This window comes from Canis lupus, chromosome 11, assembly GCF_003254725.2.
Source record: "Canis lupus dingo isolate Sandy chromosome 11, ASM325472v2, whole genome shotgun sequence".
Classification (NCBI taxonomy): Eukaryota; Metazoa; Chordata; class Mammalia; order Carnivora; family Canidae; genus Canis; species Canis lupus.
Window position 1 is genome coordinate 21,652,247 of NC_064253.1, and position 21,905 is coordinate 21,674,151.

Genomic DNA, 21,905 nt, shown 5'->3' on the forward strand with positions numbered 1-21,905 from the left:
CTCCTTTGCCTCCCATCCCCTGGCTCTGGTCACTGAAGGCCGGTCAGGAGCTTGGCTGTCGGGCCTGATAGCAGTCAGGCAGGAGTCCAAAGGAAAAATCAAGGGCCAGTGGACCTAGCCTGACCCAAAATCCGGCTTTCCTGAAAAGCCTGGTTTAGGGACGGGCTTGCTTTTGTCTTCTTTTTTTCCCTTTTATTTTGTTCTTCATTAATTTAACCCCAACATCAACCTCCTGAGATATTGACAGTCATACCTGGATTGGGAGCCCAACAAGGCTTGGGGAGACCTATACCTTCCAAATGCTGGAGGAGTGATTTGAACCCAGGCCTCTGTGTTTCCTGCCCTTACCACCAAGCTTCCTGGCCTCAGACAACATGCCTATATACTCCTTATTAAAAACGTGGGTTTTGTAGCCCCAGCTGGGTCCCCCTGGGAACCCCTTCCACCTCCGTCCCCACTCCTTACCCCCCAAGAGTTTGGGATTTCCCCCTCTCCCTTGTGTTTTTATACTGGTAAACCTAGGTGAGTATCTGTCTGCAACAGCTGTCTGGTGTGGTTTTTGGAACCCCCTAACTCAGCTTCCTCAGGGGGCTCTCTTTGGAGGGCCCCTGTGGCAGGTGGAGCAGCCCTGCGCTCCTCTCTCTGTGGACATCGAGTCTGAAGGGCTTGGTGAGGGCGCTGAAGCCTGGGTCGGCTCCTTTCCGCTCTGTGCCCTGCCTGCCTTGGTGTAAACTGCTGGGCTCAGTCCACGCAGAGCCCCGGGGCCTCAAGTGGCGGGAGCTATGAAGGTGAGACCCAAGTGAGTTTCCTGACCACGGCCCCAGGGAGGGATGGTCCTTCTGGGTCTAGTACAGACAGCTTACCAGAGACACCCGTCTTGTCTTCGCTTCTCAGAAGTTGGCTCAGATTAATCAGGGCAGAAGTGCAGTGCTGAGATCTCCAGGTGTCCCCCGCCCGGCCCCAGGGGTCCCATCAGCCCCCCTGCCTTTCTAGGCTCTGCCTGGGCTCTCTGGGCTCTCCTTCCTAGGCAGCCTGCTTACTCGTCTAGACAGGCCCCAGTGAAAGCCACCCCTGTTGCTGGCTGCTGTCCCGAGCCCTCGTCGCCTGCGAAGGGGTGAGCACAGGCCAGACCCCATGGGAAGGATGACCCATCACGTTTCCTTTAGTCATTGATAATGGAGAAACTGAGTCACTTGTGAGGACAGGGCGAAGGCACACTGCTGGTCAGTCAGAAAGGTGCTCAACAGGGGTCATTGGCCAAGTCAGGGGTCCTGGGTCCCTGGCGGGCTGGAGGTCTGAGTGGGGAGGCTCAGAGAGAGGGAAAGGGAACCTGGGAAGCCCTGGCTTCGCGTGCAGGGTCTCCATGTTGGTCTGAGGTCTGTCCCTGAGTGGAGAAGATCTCTGGCCAGGACCCCCACAGGGCTGGATTCCAATCCCAATCTGTTGCTACTTGCCATGAGCCCTTGGGCACGCTATTTAGCCTCTCTGGGTTTCCCATTCCCTGTCTGCAAAGTCTGCACGGGTCATCAGGTGACAGGGGAAGACTGGTCAGATCCTGGCAGGGGGTGGAGGTCTGCTGTGCGTGCCTGGGGACACAGCGGGCTGTTAGCAGCCCAGGCTGCCGTCTCTTCCTGCCTTTCCTACAGAGCCTGTTGGCTTTCCTCCGGGGAACCAAATCTCTGAACTTCCCTGAATCCCCCCATCTGCAGAGCCTGCTCTCCCTCCTGCCAAAGACAGGCTGAGCTCCGAAGCCGTCCTGGCCTACTCGGCTTTTGGCAGGCTCCTGAACAGCCGGGCACCGAGGAGGAGCCAACCAAGACCACCTGCGCCGGGAGGGTGGAGAGGGCAGGGGTGCCCTGCCACAGGGCTGCTGCAGAGTCCCCACCCGGTGTGTCAGCAGCATCAACTAGCAGCTCAGCTGCAGCAGCTCCCGGAAGCTTCTATTTTCCTCTAAAAACATCCTGTCCTGAGGGGCGTTCACCTCAAAGAGGAGGAAGGAAAACACAAGTAAACGAATGCACAGAAACCACTGGAGGCTATGGGCCAGGCCACTCAGCTCAGTGAGGTTCAGCTAGCTCGGAGGGTGCCTTGGGGCCAGGCTGGGTCTAGAGCAGGCCTGTGGTTTGCCAAGGCCTCCTGCAAGGGCTCTGGTCCTCACCTCTGCTGTGGCAGGGCCCCGTTATCTGATGTTGAGGCCAGGCAGCTGGTAGACTGGCCACACGCACCTGGCAGGGCTCTGTGCAACCACAGCAACAGTCCTCTGCTGGCAGGTGGGACCGAAGCCTCCTGGTCCACAGGGTGTGGCCCAGCCATCCCCCAGGCCTCCAGCTCGGCCAGCCACACAGCCACGGCTCCGTGCTCTGCGGTGGGTGGCGGGCACAAGGCGTCCGGCACGCTGTGGGTGGGGAGCTCTCGGGCCGTCCTCTGGAGAGCACCGTGTCCTGGGCAGTAGGGCCCAGAGCGGGGGCTGAGGATAATATGGCACAAGCCTTGCTAGGGTATGTCTGCAGAGGTAGGGTCCGCCAGGATCGCCAAATCTAGGCCCATTTGATATGCAGACAAGTCCCACTTGGAAGGGCTTTGGGGGGCTTGCTTTCTTCTCAGAAACTCATCCCCGGCATCCCAGGCCTTGGGGCAGCTTCCCACTCAGCAACTGGCCAGACTCCTTGGTGCTTAAGCAACCACTGTTGCTGGACAGTGGGTCCCAGTTCTGGACACAGGTCTGGGGGAGCTGTGGGGCTACCTGGTGGGCCCTAGAGGTGGGAGAGGAACCACAAGGGACTGATCCAGGCCAGAGTGGATGGAGCCTGGCTCTTGGCAAGAGTGGGGAGAAGAGAAGTGAGAACCAGAGGGGACTGTTGAGCATGGCCAATATGGGGGGTTATGTGGGGGTGCTGAGCCTGGGAGCTGAAGCTCAGCCCATACTCATGCTGCCCAAGCCGTGTGCCCTTGTGTGGGTCCAGGTGTCTGTCCACAGAAAGATGTACTTCTTCTAATTAGTACAAAGGCTCCATATGAATTAGCAGCAGCCCTGGCTTTGGCTTTCTGGTTATTCTGACTGCCAAAGTACTGCAGACAGGAAGAGACTTGGGGGGAGGGTGGGTCGGAGGCGACGTGGGGTCTCAGATGTCAGGCAGGATGTCCCTGACTCTAGGCAGTGGCCCCTGCTCTTTCCAGCTTCCCGAGTGCTGCTGTGACCTTATGTCCAGCTCCAGCCAGGGTGCTTTGTCCAGCACTGCCACATTCTCCCTAAACACTGGCTCATGCTGGGATCCCTCCCCATTCCTGCTAGAGACCCAACTTGGAGGGCCCAGCTTTCACTCAGGCAACAGAAACCGTGCAGGGTGCAATCTCAGATCTCAGGGAGGCAGTGAAGACAGACAAGTGAACAGACACTTCAGCGCAGTAGGGTCGGTCTGCGTGCTGCGGTCGGTGGGCCACAGTAGGGGACCCCTGCTCACACGGGGAGGGTAGGAAGGGCTTCCAGGGCGAAGTCTCATTTATGACAATGCCTGGGAGATGGATGGAAATTGGCCAAGCCAGGTAGGGGGCGGATTTCTAGAGGTAGATTTAGTGGGCCCTCCCATGGCTGGAGCATAGCAGGAGAGGGGGGGAGAAGAGATGTGGCTGTCCGGTGTCACCAAAGACCCAGAGAGCCCACCAAGGGGTCCCAGCACGGACCTGTTAGAAGGCCGCATGGCCACAGGCAATCTTCTCAACCTCAGCCTCATCTGCCTCGTGTGCAAAGCGGGGAGAATGCTTTTCTCAAATGGGTTGTCACAGGTGACTTTTACAGTAAGTACTTCGCATCCCCTCTTTGCACCTGCCAGCAGCAAACAGTAACTGTGCCAATAGCCCACCTTCCTGCCCTGGAAGAAACACAAGGCTCGGGGTATGGATCTGCTCGTCCCCATGGGGCTCTCTCCAGCTCCAGCACAGGCCAGAGGGAACAGGGGAGCCAGGAAGCAGAGACGGGAGTCCGATCCATGGTGGATGAGGGAGTGGGGTGTGCAGAGGTTCTGGGGCACCAGGGATTCTGGAGGCCTCCCCTTAGCAAGTCTTAGTGAACGTGCCGAGTACAGAACCGAGCCAGGCCTAGAGGACTACAAGCCCGTTGTGCCCTCTAGGACCCCCAGGCTGACCTCTGCACCAGGTGGGTACCTGTGCTTGCTGGGCTGGGGAGCCCCAGTCAGGTCACAGTCCCTTCCTGGGAAGTGACCCTTAGACTGAGGTCAGAATAAGAAGGAATGAGGCATGCAAAGAGCAGGAGGAAGCAGGGAAAGTTCTGAGAGGACAGAGGAGGGGTGGGCAAAGGTGCTGAGGCTGAGAAAAGCTAGGCTCCAGAAGAGCTAGGCACCGAGGCAGGTGAGGGACGGAAGAGGGGCGGGCCTGTGCGGTGGGGCCATCAGGCAGGCAGGCAGCTGGTGTGGCCAGAACCCCAATCCTAATGGCCCTGGAACCTGTGAAGAATTTTTAGAGTCAGGGAAGTGCTGGCTTGGATACCTGAGCCACCAGTGTGAGGAAGGGAAGCTGGGGTGGACAGGTATCCCCTCACATGCGCCCTCTGGTTCCATCCATGACCACCATAGGCCTCGGGAAGAGTGGGTAGCGTCACAGCTCAGCTGCTTACTGTGTGTTTTGCGCAAGCAGTACCACCTCTGTGTGCCCGTCTGCTCTTCTATCAGATGGAGAGAGTATTTCTGCCTCTCGCTGAAGAGCATAGGAGTTACCCTCTGGAAGGTACTCAGAACTGGGCCTGACACATGGTAACCCCCCACTTATCATTAGGAAACGCTTTCTCTCCCCCTGAAACATTTTGGCCTGGCACCCAGGCGCTCAGTGACCCAAGCTGACCGACCATGTCTGTCGCTGGTGATCAACAGAGCATCTGGATGTGAGGGCCGGGGACTGGGGGCGCTAGGGACATGTCCTTCCTGGCACAGCCCCTGCCACAGGGAGGCCGCTTTGGGGGGGGGCCTGGCCTGGCCTCACGCACTCCCCCCACCCCGTGTGAGGCCAGAGGAAGCGGCAACTTTCTTCGCTGGGAAAGTGTGAGAGGCTAGCGCGTGTGGGGGTTTTCAGAGTCAACCGTCAGAGGCGAGGGAGTTTTGTCTGCCGGTGGCGGCGAGGGCTCTGAGGGCGCACAGGGCCTGTGAGCGGACCCACAGGCCCGCTGCGGTCTGCAGGGAAAATGCAGACGGTGTTTATTTTTCACCGGAGCCCGCAGGAAGTAGGGGGGCGAGGGGGTGAGGGAGAGCAGCCCAGCCCTGCCGGGCCCAGCCTAGGAGCAGAGGAGACCTGCCCCGGAGCCCCTCATTTCCACCTCCTCCTGGCTCCAGGCTCCGAAGGAGAGGAGCGGTGCTAGGGCAGCTCAGTGAGCAGTTTCGAGCCGTGGGCTAACGAAAGTGTCCGGAAGGCCACCGACCACCTCTGGGATGGGGCATTTTGAGTCGGAAGGTGAAGAGCAGTAAAAGCCATGCACCGGCAGGAAGGATGGCCTCCCGGCCCCAGGGTCTCTGAGTCCTGGCCCTGTCCTCTGGTGCTGTAGCCCCGGGGCGGGGGGCATCCGGGCGGAGGCAGAGGGACGGGATCCTGGAGTGTCCTGACCGAAGAGTATGGACTGCTGTTGAGCCTTCTGATTGTGTGCGTTCCACCACGCCGGGAACGCAGGGCCCAGCTCTGTGCTTGGCACTCTGCCCCCAGGTAGGAGAGGCGATCACGGATGTGCCGTGGAGATCCTGAGAGCCTGATGAGGACGGTCAGCCCAGGCCTGCCCCTTGCCTTGGAGGCCGGTGGTCATCATCAGAGGAGAGGAGAGGGGTAGCTCCAGTCACTGGGCTCCCCGTACACATGCCAGGCCCCAGGCAACCCCAGCTTGCTGTCTGGGCAGCCTGGCCCTGGGACAGCCTTGTGCTGAGGCCGTGGAGCGGGACGTTCCCCTGGCTGAGGGGCGTGTGGGGCACTGGGCCCTCCGCCAGACGGTTCCCCCTGGCTACCATCGCAGACGTGGAGGGGGGCAAGGGCACGAGGCTGAGGGGCAGCCTGCATAAAACGTGGGAAGGACTGGCCAAGTCCTCAGTGCCCTGCCCTGGAGCCCTGGCCACCCAGGGCCTCCAGTGAACGGCAGGCTCTCTGTCCCACCCCTGCCCACCTGGCACCTCTCCTGTGGTTTGGCTGCAGACTCCGGTTTAATTAGAGGCTTTCCCTCATTTCCCAGGGAGGGCTGGTGGACAGGATGAGCCCTCTGACCACCGGGCGGTGCCTTCTACCTCCCACCCCCTCAATACCTTGCTCCACACATGCATCCCAGGCCACGGGCTGTAGGCCGAGCTGGTTCTGGGGTTTCCTAGGCCTGGCTTTGCTATACCCTGGGGCTTAGTGCCAGCCTGGCCTACAGCAGTCAGCTCTGGTCCTCCCATCAGGTCAGAGGGTTCTCCCTGGTTCCCTGGCCAAAGCTAGCCCTTCGCAGGGATGGGAGGTTTGCTGGGAAACATACTGTGGAGCCACCCTCCCTTCCCTCAGAGCAAACCCACCCTACCCCCTTCCTGGGCAGAGTGGGACTCTGAGACCATCTTCCTGTACCTGGCACATTGGAGCCCAGGCTCTGGTTCTAAGACTTCCCTCCAAGGGTATCCCCCTCCACCCCCCCCGCCCCGCCAGCCAGGCTTATAGTCTTGGGGGCCTAAGAGCCAGAGTCAGGGCTCAGATGGCAAGGCCTTCTCTGAAGCGGGGGTTTACATTCAAAAATCCCTAGGCTGGAGGGACCTGTGGAGGGTGCTCATTCCACCCACTGGGCAAGGGCTCCAAGCGTTTGTACCCTTAGGTGGCAAATGGTGGGATGCTTTCCACCAGAGTCCCAGGTTCTTGAGGCCGTGGCCTTGTCTGTCACAAGGCCCGGTCAGGGCTGATGTCTGCCTTTCACTGTTTTGGGGATCTATCAGAATAAAAAGGCCCCAGAGACCTCCAGGAAGCTTCCTAGGCTGTCAGCCACTGCTCCCCAAAACTCTGACATGAGGCAGAATTTTTGGATCTGTGATCATTGAGGTAGTCAGGGCTGCTTTTCTCATCCTCTTTATTCAAGGGGCAAACTGGCCCAGCATCCTGTAATGAGAAGGTTCATGTAAAGGTCATAGAGCCTTGGAGCTGGGCTTCCAAGCCTGCTTCACACTGTGGCACACTTGAAAGTTCCCACTAGACTACCTGGAGGAGGAGGCCGGACACACATGGGAGGTGCTGGCTGTGAGCTGGGAGGAGAAGGTGGGGTGGGGGGAGGGAGAGTGGGGCCTGACCACACAGTGCTCCGCAGGCTCTAAGGGTGTTGGCAGCTCCAAGCAGAGGAGAGCTGTGATCTGATTTACACTCTTGCTGGCTGGAGGCCTGGTGGAGGAACAGGGGGCCCCTGGAGTCGTCCAGGTGAGAGGCGACTGTGGCTTGGACGGAGTCAGGGACAGGGAGGAAGAAGCGGTGGAGTGCCCTCTAGATTATTTTGAAAGTAGAGCCAGTAGTACCTGATAAATTGGAGGTGGGATGTGAGAGAAGAGTCTAGGGTTACTCCAAGGTATTTGAGCAACTGAAAGAGAAGAGCATTTGGGGCAGAAAACCATAGGCTCTGCTTTGGACGTGTTGAGTTTGGGCAGCATTTCAGACTTCTGGGTAGACTTGGTGAATATACACTGGGGGAGTGGAGTTTCCCAGAGGAAGCAGGGGCTGACGTGGAAACAAATGGCAGTCATCAGATGAAGACATGGAGAGCTGTGCCCCCAGATGGGAGCACTCTGGGTGTGAGGGCAGGTGGAAAGCCAGTGCCCGTTTTGGGTCAGGTCAGGAAGATGAGCACCAGAAGGTAGGCCGACAGAGCAGCCTGTGAGCCTGGAGGCAGACCAGGCCAGTGTGGCATTCTGGAAGCAAAGCGAAGAAACTGATTTCCAGGTGGATGGAGGAATGAGTTGTGTCCACTCCTGCCTAAGCATTGAGCTCTGTGGTGTGGCAGGCACCGGGGACCTTGAGCAGGGCCATCTGGCGAAGTAATGGGGCAAGGACGGCTCTGCTGAGGTGTGCAGCAAAGGGGAGTGAGAGAGACAAGAGGTGGTGGCCGAGGAGGATTATAAGGGGGAGAAATGGCAGCCTACTGGTCCCCTGCTGGAGACGCGGCTGGGCCCACGGCAGGCGCTCAGTAGGTGAAGGATTCCGCAGGTGTCCACATCCCCCACGGCTGTCCCACCCCACTTCCTCCGCAAGCCTGAGGATCCTACATTGTATCCTTTGTTCCCACACGCACCCTGATTCTGTCCCAGAGGTGTCTGGGGTCAGTCTGGGGGTAGAGAAAGCCAGAGTGCAGCATGGGCCCCCAGCTTGCTCACAAAGCCCGGCCTCAGAACAGCAGCAGGAAAGTCGGCAGCACCCAAGGCCTGGAGACACCATGGCCCGGTCACCAGCCTTCTGGGCTGATGTTGCCAGTGGGCTGCCGGGCATGGGTCTTCCCCGTCTAGGCAAATCCTCTGCGGCAAGTCCATTGCCAGGCGGGGACTCCGATAGCATTGCCTCGGTGCACGGGAGGGCCTTTCTGCATGTCCCTTCCTCCCAAGCTCAACACCTGAGTCCTTGAGCTCTTGGGTGCTGTGTGGCTGTACCCTTACAACAACCCCATTGTCCTCTCCATTTGACAAGGAAACAGATACTCAGATCTTGTAGTAGTTCTTAGAGGCCACATACGTCAGAACCAGGACCTGAACAGGCCAGCCAACTCCTCATTGGGTTCACAGAGGAGCACCCTATGGGCTGCCCCAGGAGGCCAAGGGAGGGCTCCGGTTAGAGGTGCTCACAAATCCATGCTAACCACAAAGGAGCCACTGCCACTGGGACATGAACCTCATCTGCCTGAGGGAAGGCTCATAGTCCTGGTCTGTGAGACTCTTCCCAGTGGGCAGATGAATGGGCAGGGGACTGGACAGGTGGCAGTGTCAGCACCTGCCCCACACCCCTGGGGAAGGTGCTGCAGCTAATAGCCCAGCCTCAAGCCCCTTTGAAGGCAGGAGTGTGGGGCAGAGGGCAGCCAGGGCTGCTGCTGTGAGCCTCACACTAAGTACACTAAGTAGCAGCTCCTACCTGGCCTTCCCTCTCAGCTCACCCTGGACCCCAAACAGCCAATCCCAAGGGACCTGTGCCAGGCCTCACCATGAGCTACCCTGAGCTTCCCCAGGCCTGGTGATGAAGGAATCATGAACCCCACCTATTACGCAAGAGAGGAAACTGAAGCCCAGAGATGTTAGGGAGTCTGGCTCAATTCACCCAGTGGGAAATTTCACCCACAGGGTAGGATGGAACCCAAGTCACCACCTCTCATTGCTGTCCTCCAAAGATGTCCTATTTCTTCTGTGCATGAATCAGAAGTCACTTATCTGTGCTCCTAGCATCAGAATCCCCACAGGTGAACTTCCCAAGTGGAAGCTGAGCCTCAGTGGTAGATGGTGTTCCCAGGATCCTGGCCTGTGCAGGTGTGCGCTGGGGATGTGCAGAGCTGTGCCTTGGCCCCAAGCAGCACCTCCCTGTGGCCGGGTCGTATGGGGAGCCCCCTTCCCAGCATGAGTCATCTCATGACAGATCCATGTGACCAGTGTGAAAAGTAAGAGTCCTGTGTTGCTGAGGAAACAGGAAGTGGGGGCACTGGGTGGGTTGGCCCTAGAGAAACCCTGGCCCCATCTAGCCCACCTGCTCTGAGTTAAAGGGCTGATGGGAACTTTCCCTGTACCCACAAATCCTGTAAAGTCTGAGGTGGAATAGTGGGTCAGATGCGGGAGCCTAAGTCTGGGGGCTGGAGGAGGAAAGAAAACTCTAGGCTGTCCTGGAGTAAGCCTGGTCTTCTGACCATTACCTGCTGTCCACGGCTGGAAGCCTTGACCAGCCCCCCCAGACAAGCCACAGGGCCGCCACAGAGAAATCCGGGAGGAGGGGGCAGGAGTGTCTCAGATCCAGAGGCAGAAAGAATTTCCTGGACAGGGGAGGGAGAGGTGCCTCCTGGAATTGAGTGTACAGAAACCAAGAGGCTCTCGAGGCAGTAGGGCTGCTTGAGCCAAGTCTGGGAGGCTGTGGGCAGGGCCGCTGACTGCACACAGGATGGTCGAGTAGTGCCCCCTCCCAGAGGCCTGTGGTTTTTAACCACCCCCACTTTGCTTTGACATTTGGGCTACCCACACAGCTAAAAGAGGCTCTGTCTTCATGTATACCCCTAGCCCCGGGCCTCCCTCCTTCGGGTCTCCCCACATTCACACCCCACCCCTCATTTTTCAGCACAACAAGGCCAGTCAGCCAGCCCACAGCGTCCCACAACTCTCTCCTCTCTATGAACATTTCAGCAGCCCACACCCTACATCTGCACCAGCCGACATCAGCCAGAAGCAAGGTATGGATGGGGGGAAGGGGAGGGGCCTGACAGCCCCAGGGGGGTTCTGAGTCCAGGGGGCTAGGCCCTTTTCACAGCCGGAGAACCTGGGGCTGCGCAAAATCCAACCCCAAAGACAATGCTAGAAGGGTGGATGGGGAGCCTGAGGGCAGGTGGTGCCAGGTCAGATTGGAAGGCTTCAGGTTGAGGCCGGACCCTACTCCTGAATGGCCTCCCAGGGCCGGTATGTGGGAGCAGGCATCTGTGTAAAGCTGAGGACAATAAAACTTGTATCCTTTCCCTCCCCCCAGTGAGAAAATGGAAAGTGGTGGTTGTGATGGCTGATTCACCTCAGCCTCAGGGAAAGTCATTCTGAAATCAGCCATTGTCGGCTGTGGGAAACCTGCTGACTCAACCGTGGGGAGGAGAGGGGGTGGGTGGAACCCGGGCTGCCCAGGCCAGGGGGCCTGCCTCCTGCACACAAAGCCAGGCCAGAACCCCCAGCTGAAGACCGGTGGTGGACCGGGGCATGGTGGGGCCGGCCTTCCCCATCTTGAATGACTCCACCTCTGCCCCTGGCCAGCCGGTATCCTTAAGGCTGTCCTACCCAGCCTCTCTGCCCTCGGTTTCCTAGCCTGGAAGTGGGGCACTGTTCTTACGCTGGCATGGTCCTGAACAAACCAGTATGTCTGGTCCTCTAGCTGATGGAGGTGGGGTGGAAGAGGCCCCACAGGAGGCGCTAGGATGCAGTAACCAGCCGCAGTGGCTTCCAGGTCAGGCTGGATCCCTCACGCAGCCCCCTCTCCTGTAGGCGTTCACAGGCCTCTGCAGACCCCTGACCTCTCCGGCTTCTACTCTCTGACCTCAGGCAGCATGGGACAACTCCCCCACACCGTGAGCTGGTGAGTGTGGGCCCCGTGGGAAGAGGGCACCTTGCGCTCATGAGACCCACACCTGCCGTGGCACTTTGCTCTCCAGCCTACTCTGCTCAGCATTCTGCCGCCAGCCGTGTCAGTCCCACGGGCCAGCCCAGCAGCTCGGTCCGTTCCCCAGGTAGCCAGCCCGTCACGCTCCCCTTGGCTCCTGGCCTTAGCCCCACGGCACCTGAACTCTGCCCCAGTGTGAGATATCTGGATGGCTTGGGGGTGGGGGACACCGAGCTGCCCAGGGTCATGAGCGTGTAAGGAAGAGCTAGACCTGCCCGAGCAGGGAGGGGACAGTATGTGTGAATGGCTATGGGACAGGCTTTTGCCTCCCGGCCACATGGTAGGCACGGGAACACTTCCTGCTCCTCGCAGTGCCTACTGCTGACTAGTCCCTTGGCTGCGCTCCCCGAGGAGCAGAGTTCTGTGCCCCCTCCGTGCCTGCTTGAGCTCAGGCCCCTGGCCAGCTGCCTGGAGAGCCTGCTGCAAGTCTGTGAAGGCTGGGCCAGCAGGAGCCAGCCTGAACGTGAAGTCAGTAGGCCCAACTGTAGGCCGGAGGGCCCGTCTTCAGCTGGAGCTAGGTTGCAGCGGGCATCAGCCCATCAGCCCATCAGCCACAGTGTGATCTGGACAGGTGTGTGGCCTCTGAGCTGGGGCAGTCACCCCCCAGCAGGGAAGCGTGGTTTTCCCAGGAAGGAAGGGAAGCCCAGAGGCCTGCCCTCTTCTATGTGCTCTTTAGCCACGTTCAACTCATGCCTCCATTTTCAGATTCTCCCTGGGCTGTGCACCATTCTGAATACCAGTCAGGGCTGTACCTCTTAATGCCCTCAGGTTTGAAGTTGGGTAGGCAGGGTTCTGGACAGCAGAGTGGCATGGCACTGCTGACGCTGGCCAGCCCTCAGGCCACTGCCCTCTTGAGACCTGATCCACCTGGTGCGCTCCCCAGGCCAGAGGCCTGACAGCACAGGACAGTGTTAGCACTGGGTACTGTACAGATTCAGAGGGGTGCCTCGTCCTGCTTGGGATTTCAAGGGCTTCCATGAGAAAAGGTTGTGTAGCCAAGCAAGGCCTGAAGGAAGATGAAGAATGAAAAGGAGCAGAACCGCCCAGTCGTCCTGACAGTGTATGCAGAAGCCCTAAGAGAGGTGTCCAGCCTGTATTGACCAGGAAATTTCAGGAATTTCAGGCTGGAGTGAGCAGGATGGGCTGAGGCTTCCTAAGCTGAGTCCTAGGAGAATGCTGCTATTTCTGCTCCTGAAGTGCCAGAAAGCTGCAGAGGGAAATAGGAGCAGCACAGGTTGCCCTCTGGTGGCAGAGGCCGAGTACAGACACCGAAGGCGTCCTAGCAGAGGCTGATACCCTGCACACTATGGGTCAGGCCCAAGCAAGGTGGGGAAGTCCTTCCCCACATCTGGCCAGTAGCCAGACTGCTAACGGCTGTCTCTCCCAACCACAGGCCCAGTCCTCCTCTCTACCCCTTGTCCCCTTCCTGCGGATATAGACAGCACTTCCCTGCCCCCACTGCAGCCCCTGGCGCCCCCTACCCCAGGTGAGTCCCGTACCCTGCAGCCAGGCTCCTGCTTCCTGTTGCCCAGGCTTCAGTGCCCACACGAGGCCTTGCCCAGGCCAGTGCTTGCCCTGTGCTAGTTGTTTGTCCATCCGTCCGTCTGTCATTCTGCAGCCCCTTGCTGCTCTGTGCCTGAGAATGAAGCCAGTGGGAGAACGAGAGGCCCAGGCCCAGGCCATACTGTGCAGCCAAGTACCCTAGAGCAGCCAGGGAGAGGGCACGCACACGCATGCTTGTGCTCCTGCCTGTGCACATGCAGGCGTGTGTGCACTCGCCTCTGTTGTGCATCCCTGCCGAAGGGCGAGTCAGGCATACTCGCTTGCTGGGCATTCCGTGAACTCTGCCCAAGCTGAGGCATCATCCCTTTACATGCGTCTCCAACCTCGGACCCTTGGGGACTGCCTGCTCAGAGAAAGGAGCAAGGGCATGGTGGTTTCCACAGAACAGCAGAAGAGCGAAGTGACAGGTGTGTGTATTACGTTTGTGTCCCTTCCCTTCACTCACGCCCTCAGAGGGGACAGACCCAAGCCAGGGATGGAAGAAGGACCTCAGCAGACATTTCCAGCCCGACTGGAGTTCACAGCCCAGGGTGGGAGGTATGGACAAAACACTAACAGGCCAATGGGCTATCTGGGGTGATGGGAGAGCCCTAATCAGATCTCGGCCAGGGAGAACTTCCCGAAAAGAGAAACATGTCCAGAGTAAAGGGGAGCAGCACTAGTTGGGGACGGCTAGGGGGGTCAAGTGATGGAGCACAGGGGTGGGGCAAGTGATGTTCCTGCAGGGTGGGGCAAGTCCCATGGAGGAGCCTGGGTTTTATTCTGTGGGCTCTGGGGGAATTTCAGCAGGAGTGGCCAAGAGCACTCAGGAGTTTTTAAAAGGTCCCTCTGGGTGTTGTGTGGAGAGAGGCCTGAAGGGCTCAAGCAGGAGAGGAAGGAAGCTCCCAGGGCAGAGGCACAGGCTCAGGAGGCTGAGCTGATAAAAGCACAAGGTAAGGGGACAGATTCAAAAGCTGTTTATAGAGGATCCCTGGGTGGCTCAGCCTTTTAACGCCCGCCTTTGGCCCAGGGTGTGGTCCTGGGATCAAGACCCGCGTTGGACTCTGCATGGAGCCTGCTTCTCCCTCTGCCTCTCTCTGTGTCTCTCATGAATAAATAAAATCTTTAAAGACAAAAACAAAAGCTATTTGAGTTAGTAGCACCTGAGGGACATGGATGTAGATTTTTGCAGTGTGTCTGTGTAGTATGTTGGGTGCAGGTATTTGTGTGTATCTGTGTACCTGTGTGCAAACCACTGGGGGTGGGCTGTCCTCACCTGTCTTTGTGTACTGTGCTGGAGCCTCCACGTGTCCAGGGCTTTGGCCTGTACCTTCCTGGCTCAATGTTAACTCTCCTTCTGCCTTCAGGTTCACCCATCCATCCCTGATGCTGGGCTCTGGTGTACCTGGCCACCCCGCAGCCATCCCCCACCCGGCCATCGTACCTCCCTCGGGGAAGCAGGAGCTGCAGCCATATGACCGCAGCCTGTGAGTGAAAGGGCACACAATGTGGAAGAGGGAGGGGAACCAGTGAGGAGACCTCAGGATCCCCTCAGCCAGATACCCATTCCTACCCTCAGGCTCTACCCTTGCTGCCTAGAAACTCAAGGGACTACCAGGGGCAGCCTCCGGTCAAGCCATCTTATGATTCTTGCCACTGACCGGTGTTTTATTCTATTCTTTTCCTTATTTAAGCAATCTCTTCACCCAGTGTGGGGCTCGAACTCACAACCCCAACATCATCAAGAGCTGTACGCTCCTCCAACTGAGCCAGCCAGCTTAAGAAGATACCATTTATGAAACCCTAGTTTCCACGCATTTACACACCCACTGCAAACACACTAGAAGGTAGTAGCATTAGGTGCACACTGGAGGGCTACTGAGTGACCTGGATTTGTGCCCCGCAGGAAGACACAGGCAGAATCCAAGGTGGAGAAGGAGGCCAAGAAGCCAACCATCAAGAAGCCCCTCAACGCCTTCATGCTGTATATGAAGGAGATGAGAGCCAAGGTCATTGCAGAGTGCACACTCAAGGAGAGTGCTGCTATCAACCAGATCCTGGGCCGTAGGGTGAGGCCAGGGGCAGGTGGGCTGGTGGGGGGGGGGGGGTCCCTGGCCAGCTTCACCCCAGTGGTGCCTGTTGACTCCCCGATGCCCCCCATCTATCCCTTCTTTCCCACTGCAGTGGCATGCGCTATCTCGGGAAGAGCAGGCCAAGTATTACGAGCTGGCCCGAAAGGAGAGGCAGTTGCACATGCAGCTGTACCCAGGCTGGTCAGCGCGGGACAACTATGTGAGTTGCCAATGACACAGTAGGGACGAGTAGGGGAACCTTTAAGATGCCATGCCCCAGACCACCGTCCTGAAGGCAGAAATGAGGTGGCCAGGTGGTGGCATGAAGGGCCCAAGGCCTCACAGGGCTAGCCTGGAGAGAGCTAAGCAAGGGAATCTGCCCCCACGGTAGGCCTACGTCCTCTTTTCCACCTGGGATGTGCTCCCCCTCAGGGCTGGCGCCTGATATTTGGCCACCTAAGTGGAAAGGGAGTGCGGGGCCTTGTACATCTCCTCCATTCAAACTGCCCCGTGGTAGGTACTCTGGCAAAAACTGCCATCAGGAAACACTAGGCCTTGTGGGGAGGAGGGAACAGCGTACCCAGAATCTCAGCAACAGCCAGGCTAGGCTGCAGATCTCCCAACCATTCAGTCACTGGAATTAACCAAGGGGCCACTTCCCAGATCTGAGCCTCCCTCCCTTTGTTCCCTGCAGGGGAAAAAGAAAAGGCGGTCACGGGAAAAGCACCAGGAATCTACCACAGGTGAGGCCTTCTCAGCAGTGGTCATGAGCACGCTGCTCTGGCCCCAAGGGAGGGTAGAAAACGCCCTCAGCCCCAGGACCTTGGGGCTTGGCCCTCCTAAGTCGCGTTCACATGGTGCTGCAAGTGTCCACAGTGTAACGCTGTGTTGTTGTGCTGCCTCCTGTGCCCTCCCCGAGCTCAGCCTCTGCCAGGGAAGCTGCCCCTGTGCTGCGTGGAGACAGGCACATGGGCCGTGCAGGTGGGGCCACCTCGGCCCGAAGTCATATAGCCTGTTGGCTGCTGCCCGACCATCCCTCAGTCACCCCCGCCCCCCTTAGCTCAGCAGTGCAGAGTGCTCCGATGGAAGACCCGAGAAAGCCACACTGCTTCAGGTCTCCTTCCTGTAGGTGAATTCTTGCCCCACGTCTGATACTTCAGACTCCATGTCCATGACCATCTCAGCCACGTTGCCCACCCCCCCACCCCCCAAATCTCGAGGCTGGGACTGAGGCGGAGCAGAATCCTTAGCCCTTTTTCTGAGGTTGAAGCGTGGACTCCACCGTCTACCTGGTTTAAGCTACAGCATGATGGGGTTAGGGGTCAGGCAGATTGGGCACTGGCAAAAGAAGAAAAACTGGATGAAGTGGGCTAGATCCCTGTGGGCCCCCCAGCTCCTCCCACAGCTCCGTGGGGCAACCCGATGGAGGACGTAACATGATGGGATCCCCTCCCTTCCTCCATCCCCCACTCTTTCCCACTGCCTCTCCTGCTAGCTAGGCGCCCGCCTTTCCTGAGAACTTGGCTCTGGGTCCTGGGGCTCCACTGGGGCTGGCTGTGCCACAGAGAGGCCCTCTGCCTATGGGGCCTATGGGGTATCTGTGACTGGCTGACACTGACGTTACCTCTTCTTTCTGGGCCCTGCTCTGCCCTGCTGCCTGCCTGCTCGCCCTCTGCCCTGCTCTGCCCCTCTGGCATGGCTGTGAGCAGACCCTGGCTCGCCTAAGAAATGCCGTGCTCGCTTTGGCCTCAACCAGCAGACGGATTGGTGTGGTCCGTGCAGGTGGGTTTGTCCCCACCACCATCCTCCCTTTGCTTCAAGCTGCTTCCCTGACTCTGCATATGTTCTGCTGGGCCTGTAGCCCTCCTCTGGTCTCCCAGCCCCATAGCATACCCACAGATCAGGGAGCCCATGCCTCCTAAGAATGAAGTGGAGGAAGGATGTTCTAGAAAGGAAGAAAAGCAGACTCAAAATAAGGTAGTTCTGATGCCTAGGGTCCTCTGTTAAGGATAGTCTGATGCTAAGGTTAGCAGACTCTCAGCCGACCAGTCTTTGTGCATCCCAGTCAGTGGCCTGAGCCCCTGCTACCAGGTCTAGGACTCACGATGGTCCACCAGTTCCCTCACTTCAAGTTAGGATCCCTACCTGTATTATCCTGAACCCTTGAATCTAAAACCAAGGTGCCCTAGGGTAGAGAATAACCTCAATGCCAAGTGTCCATGTATCTTATCTTGTACCTGAGACCAGGAGACTGCAGAGGTAAGCAGGGAGGAACCGGCGGTATCCCTAAGCTGTCCTAGCGAAAGGGCCATACTTAGGCTCTATGGCACTAAACTTGTGCGTCTCCCTGTACAACAGAGAAATGTGTATGTGAGGAGAAGGGAGTAACTCACAGACTCTAAGGAATACTGTCCAGCCCATCAGAGTGCCCACCATGTTCCCTCTCCAAGGACAAGGGCATTTGGGTAGCATGTAAGTGTGTGCACGTACACGTGGGGAGAGCATATTCATGTTACTCTGCCCAAGCACCTCTTGGCCAAGCCACAGGCATTGCAGCCCTTCGCCTTAATGCAAATAGGAGCCCCTCCCCAAACACGTGAAACCGGCTCAGAGGCCCAAATTAGGAGATGGCCCCTCTGGAAAACGAGGTGGCCCACAGGGCTAGCCTGCAAGCGGTTCCTGTGCCACCCGCTGGCTGTGCAGGGAACTGCACCTGATCCAGGTCTGGGCCGGCCCAGCAGAATTGCAAGGCTAGGTTTGAAGGCACAGGCCCACCACTCAAGTCCTGGGGAGAAGGGAACAAGAGGTCAGCTAGGCCTGTGCAAGGACAGCATTTTCTGGTTGTGGTGTATGACTATGAATTCACCCTCTGTTTACAGATAACTCTCTTCACTATTCCTAGGAGGAAAAAGAAATGCATTCGGTACTTACCCGGAGAAGGCCGCTGCCCCAGCCCCGTTCCTTCCGATGACAGTGCTCTAGGCTGCCCCGGGTCCCCAGCCCCCCAGGACTCGCCCTCATACCTCCTGCTGCCCCACTTCCCCACAGAACTGCTTGCCAGCCCTGCGGAGCCGGCGCCTACATCACCAGGTCTTTCAGCCGCTCTCAGCCTCCCAGCCCCCTGGACCCCCCCAGATCCCCCCCAGCACCCTGCAGAGTACACAAGTGCAACAACAGCAATCTCAGAGACAGGCAACCTAGCATGCACGGGACACCTGGCTACCTCCAGAGGCCCATCCTCTGAAAGGAAGCGACAGAGCCCCAAAGCACGTGGAAACTGGCCAGGGGCCCCGTTACCTCCTGCTCAGGGACCAGGCCCGGGAGACTTCCGAGGCTGTACAACTTCTGCCTGAACCTGGAGCCATCAATTCCAAGCGCTCCAAGTGGTGGGACTCAGATCTGTGTTGTGGTATCTGATTAAGGGCATCCCTTGTGCCTACAGCAGCCTGCATTGACTCTTTTTACCACCTGTCTTGCTGGCCAAATGTCCCAGCCTCCCTTGCTTTTCTGCTATAGGTCACAGAGGGGTGGACTCAGCCCAGCTGCCTGCCCTACCCTACACCTCCCTAGCCCCACCACTGCCATGCCCTCCCCATACCAGACACTTCATGGACCAAGAAGAGCTAGTTTATGAAACAACACGTGAGCATGGTCACAACCACATGCTCAAGACCATGCTCTCAAAAGGGGCTGGAGAAGCCCTGTTGATAGAATGCAGTAACTATTCATAAACTAGACCAGAAGGAAGCCTCTTACCATGTTCTCAAGAGCTTGTAAGACAAGGAGGGAATGGAACAGGCTAAATCTAGGCCTATCACCGTAGGCAACAGGAATAACCTGACACTACCTTATCAGGCAAGTATGGGCAGTGAGAGGTACCTGGCTCTAGTTCACATTACTTAGAATTGTTTCCAAGAGAAACCCAACCTCCCCAAAAGGTGATACCAAGGTCCCAAGTCTGTCTCTAGTGGCTGAACTTAACAGCTGAGAGAAACGATGTCCCCAAACCTGGTGTGCATCCCTCCCCAGTCCCAGAGCCTTTGCCACAGCTCCATTTCCTGCTTAGCCGTATCAGTCTAGGCAGCCCTTGGGCAGTTGTGAGAGGGAGCCCAAACTTCACAACAGCCAGTGCCTACCTTCCAGCATGAAACAGGTCAGCTTCCTTTCCCTGATGGGGCTGCAGGAAGGTACCATCACCATCAAAGCAAGGAGTCCAGAGAACCTCCAGTGGTAGTCAGTGGGTTTTCACCACAGCCTACTTTAACCCATTTCTGAGCCAAGCTTCAACCCTGAGCCTTAAAAAACAAAACTTTTTTTTTATTTAAAAAAATTTTTTTTGCCTCTTCCTCACTGTACATAGCCTGACTCCAAAGAAAAAAGGCTGTTCCTATACCCATGTACCCCTCAACAAAAGCCTTTAGTTCCTACTTTAGCCACTGGCTTCTCAGAATCCAAAGAACGTATATTCTAGTTTAGTGTTGCAAGAAGTCTTGAGAGAAAGAAAAGACTATTGTAGTATTCAAAATATTTTTGTATTGTTAATGCATCATCATACAAAAACTTTTTTAACATGAGAATAAAGATACTTTTTACTGGGTTTCTTTTTCAAAACTTGACCCTGAGGAATAAGCTGTTTCAGTAATGGAGCATTACACTCTCCTTTTCTTATCCACAGCTTAGAACTTGGGGCTTATTCTCGATCATGGGACACATTCTTGAGACTCAATCTACAGAAGCCAAAGATTACTTTCCTCACTTTTCCCATAGGGGGGCTTAGGCCTTGCTCCAACCACAAGAGCTAAGCTCATTCTATGTGTAAACTCCCATTCCAAGCTTTGCACCTAAGTCCCAAATTGTGGGACCTCACAACTGATGCAGGGCTAGGCTGCCTGCATATGAGAATGGGCACAAGACCACTAGGCTCCATCTTCCCCTCCACTATCCTTCCACAGAGAGAAAAGACCAAACACTCTGGTGTACATCCTATTTTGAAAAAAATGAGCAAACTGGAGTTTTTTGGAATGTGGTGTCAGAAAATTTGAAAGGGCATTTTAATAGTGCTCTTTCCTCCCAAAAGCTAATTAATTAGGTGAAGTATCTTCATTATTTTTATGTAAATCCTCTCCAGTTCAGTCTGCAGGTTACTTTTTACACAGGGGTTTCCATCATGTTTAATAGCGTTAACTCCTCAAACCCATCATGAATGTAAAAGGTGTAAGGCCACTTCAGTAGGTCAAACATTAGATGCAAATGCTGGGCAAGAAAAAAAATCACAACAGCCACCCACTGGGTCACTCACCATCATGCACTGTAATTTTTACTGAGTCATATTTTTGGGATTTTATGTTTGAAAATATTTATAAATAAAGTCATCTTCCAGAGTAGTGCCTATTTAAAGTAGGCCACTGCAAGCTGTAATCCTAGACTTGCTTTTTTTCTGGAAGGGTACAAGAGGAGACCATTCTCTCGACGTCTGTCCCATTTAAAGAATTCCACTCTGGCTACTGGCCTAGATGTTTCAAAAACTACACTTTAAGGCTCATGCAAGAATGGGTTGCTGCATCTGATCTGGTGTCTAATTCAGAGCACACTGGGTACAGGAACAATGCACCCTTTGTGTATGTGAGGGTAAAGAGGGGGGCTCTGGCAACTTCGTTAAAATCCAACCAGCCTCTTAAAAAGGTAACTTCAAAGATGAAACTCAAATCCTCCCAGGTCAAACCAGCACATTCCTCAGGCCACAGGTGACTTGAGTGAAGGCCCAAATTCAACTTCAAATAGCACACCAGTCCCACCTCACTACAAGCCAAGAACTAGCCCTGTTTCTAAGACCTCATGAGACCAGATATCCCAACCTCCCTTCCACATTCCCAGAAAACAGGCAAACTGACTTGGCATCCGTGTTGCAGCTGCTCCTCCTGGGCTTAGAAATATGGTGAGGACGCAGCTCACCAGCTGGCAAGGCCTGCCAAGTCTCTCAGTTTGAACATGTTTCCCCTTTTAATGTAAGAAGCCCTGTGGCTAACCTCTTTTCTAGCTGTGACTATTTTTTGAATGTCCCCAAAAGCACTGCTGCCCAGCTTCTACTGAGTGTATGGTTTAAGTCTGGCAAGAAAGGCCACAGGTGCCAGGAAACAGGCTGATTCTTTTTATTTTTCCAAAAAAGAAATGAAATAGGTTTCTGCACACATTTTTAGAAAAACAGCCTAGAAAGGGTAAGGGTAATCAAGACATGTCAGACTTGTCAAAGTAGAAGATTTGAGGACAAGAACAATTCCTTATATAAAAAAGCTGATTTGGGCTTTGAAGTTAGAAAGCCTACTTTATCATTACTTTCTACACAGAGCTTTAAGAGTTCACCAAGGGCGGGCAACCCAGGTGGTTCAGCGGTTTAGCGCCGCCTTCAGCCCGGGGTGTGATCCTGGGGACCCGAGATTGAGTTCCACATCGGGCTCCCTGCATGGAGCCTGCTTCTCCCTCTGCCTGTGTGTCTGCCTCTGTGTGTCTCTCATGAATAAATAAAATCTTTAAAAAAAAAAAAAAAAAAAAAAAAAAGGTTCACCAAGGGCCCCTGAAAGCTGACCACTCAAGCAAACCCTGGTTCCTAGGCTCCATCAATGCCAATTATTCCATCCCCTGTGTCCCAGATCTCTAACTCAGGCTCTCTAATGGCCCAGAGCAGCTAATGGATCTTTGCCTACCTGCCCACAATGGGCCAGAGGGGTCTGAGACCAGTCCTAACTTAAACAGCAGGGGACATAGATGGGGACATTCCCAGTCTGTTGGCTAGAATAAAAGCCTAGCTCAGCTCCCCTCACGAGAGATTTCAAAGTTAACAATAATGTGGAATCAGGCACAGAAGTAGTAAGACAAAGCACATTCTGTCCTAGTGGTAGAACTATCCTATCTCTAGCAGTTCTCAGGAGT

The 21,905-nt window shown here is 56.2% G+C and overlaps 1 protein-coding gene across 10 annotated transcripts in view; it reads left to right on the plus strand.

The window, feature by feature from the left end:
• The window catches only part of TCF7 (transcription factor 7), a 33,331-nt gene extending 12,935 nt beyond the window's left edge, over nucleotides 1-20,396 (plus strand). For 2 of the 10 annotated variants that reach the window (XM_049091776.1, XM_049091777.1), the window contains 7 exons: nucleotides 10,288-10,399; nucleotides 11,190-11,280; nucleotides 14,274-14,393; nucleotides 14,813-14,975; nucleotides 15,091-15,198; nucleotides 15,673-15,721; nucleotides 17,881-20,396. In XM_049091776.1, the coding sequence (XP_048947733.1) occupies nucleotides 10,288-10,399; nucleotides 11,190-11,280; nucleotides 14,274-14,393; nucleotides 14,813-14,975; nucleotides 15,091-15,198; nucleotides 15,673-15,721; nucleotides 17,881-17,960 (723 nt within the window). In that variant the 3' untranslated portion in view covers nucleotides 17,961-20,396. Of the gene's footprint in view, nucleotides 1-10,287; nucleotides 10,400-11,189; nucleotides 11,281-12,757; nucleotides 12,851-13,380; nucleotides 13,465-14,273; nucleotides 14,394-14,812; nucleotides 14,976-15,090; nucleotides 15,199-15,672; nucleotides 15,722-16,687; nucleotides 16,761-17,857 lie in introns of all 10 variants that reach the window. The other 8 variants (XM_049091771.1, XM_049091768.1, XM_049091772.1 and 5 more) reach the window with 8 other exon arrangements.
• Nucleotides 20,397-21,905: the final 1,509 nt, after the last annotated feature.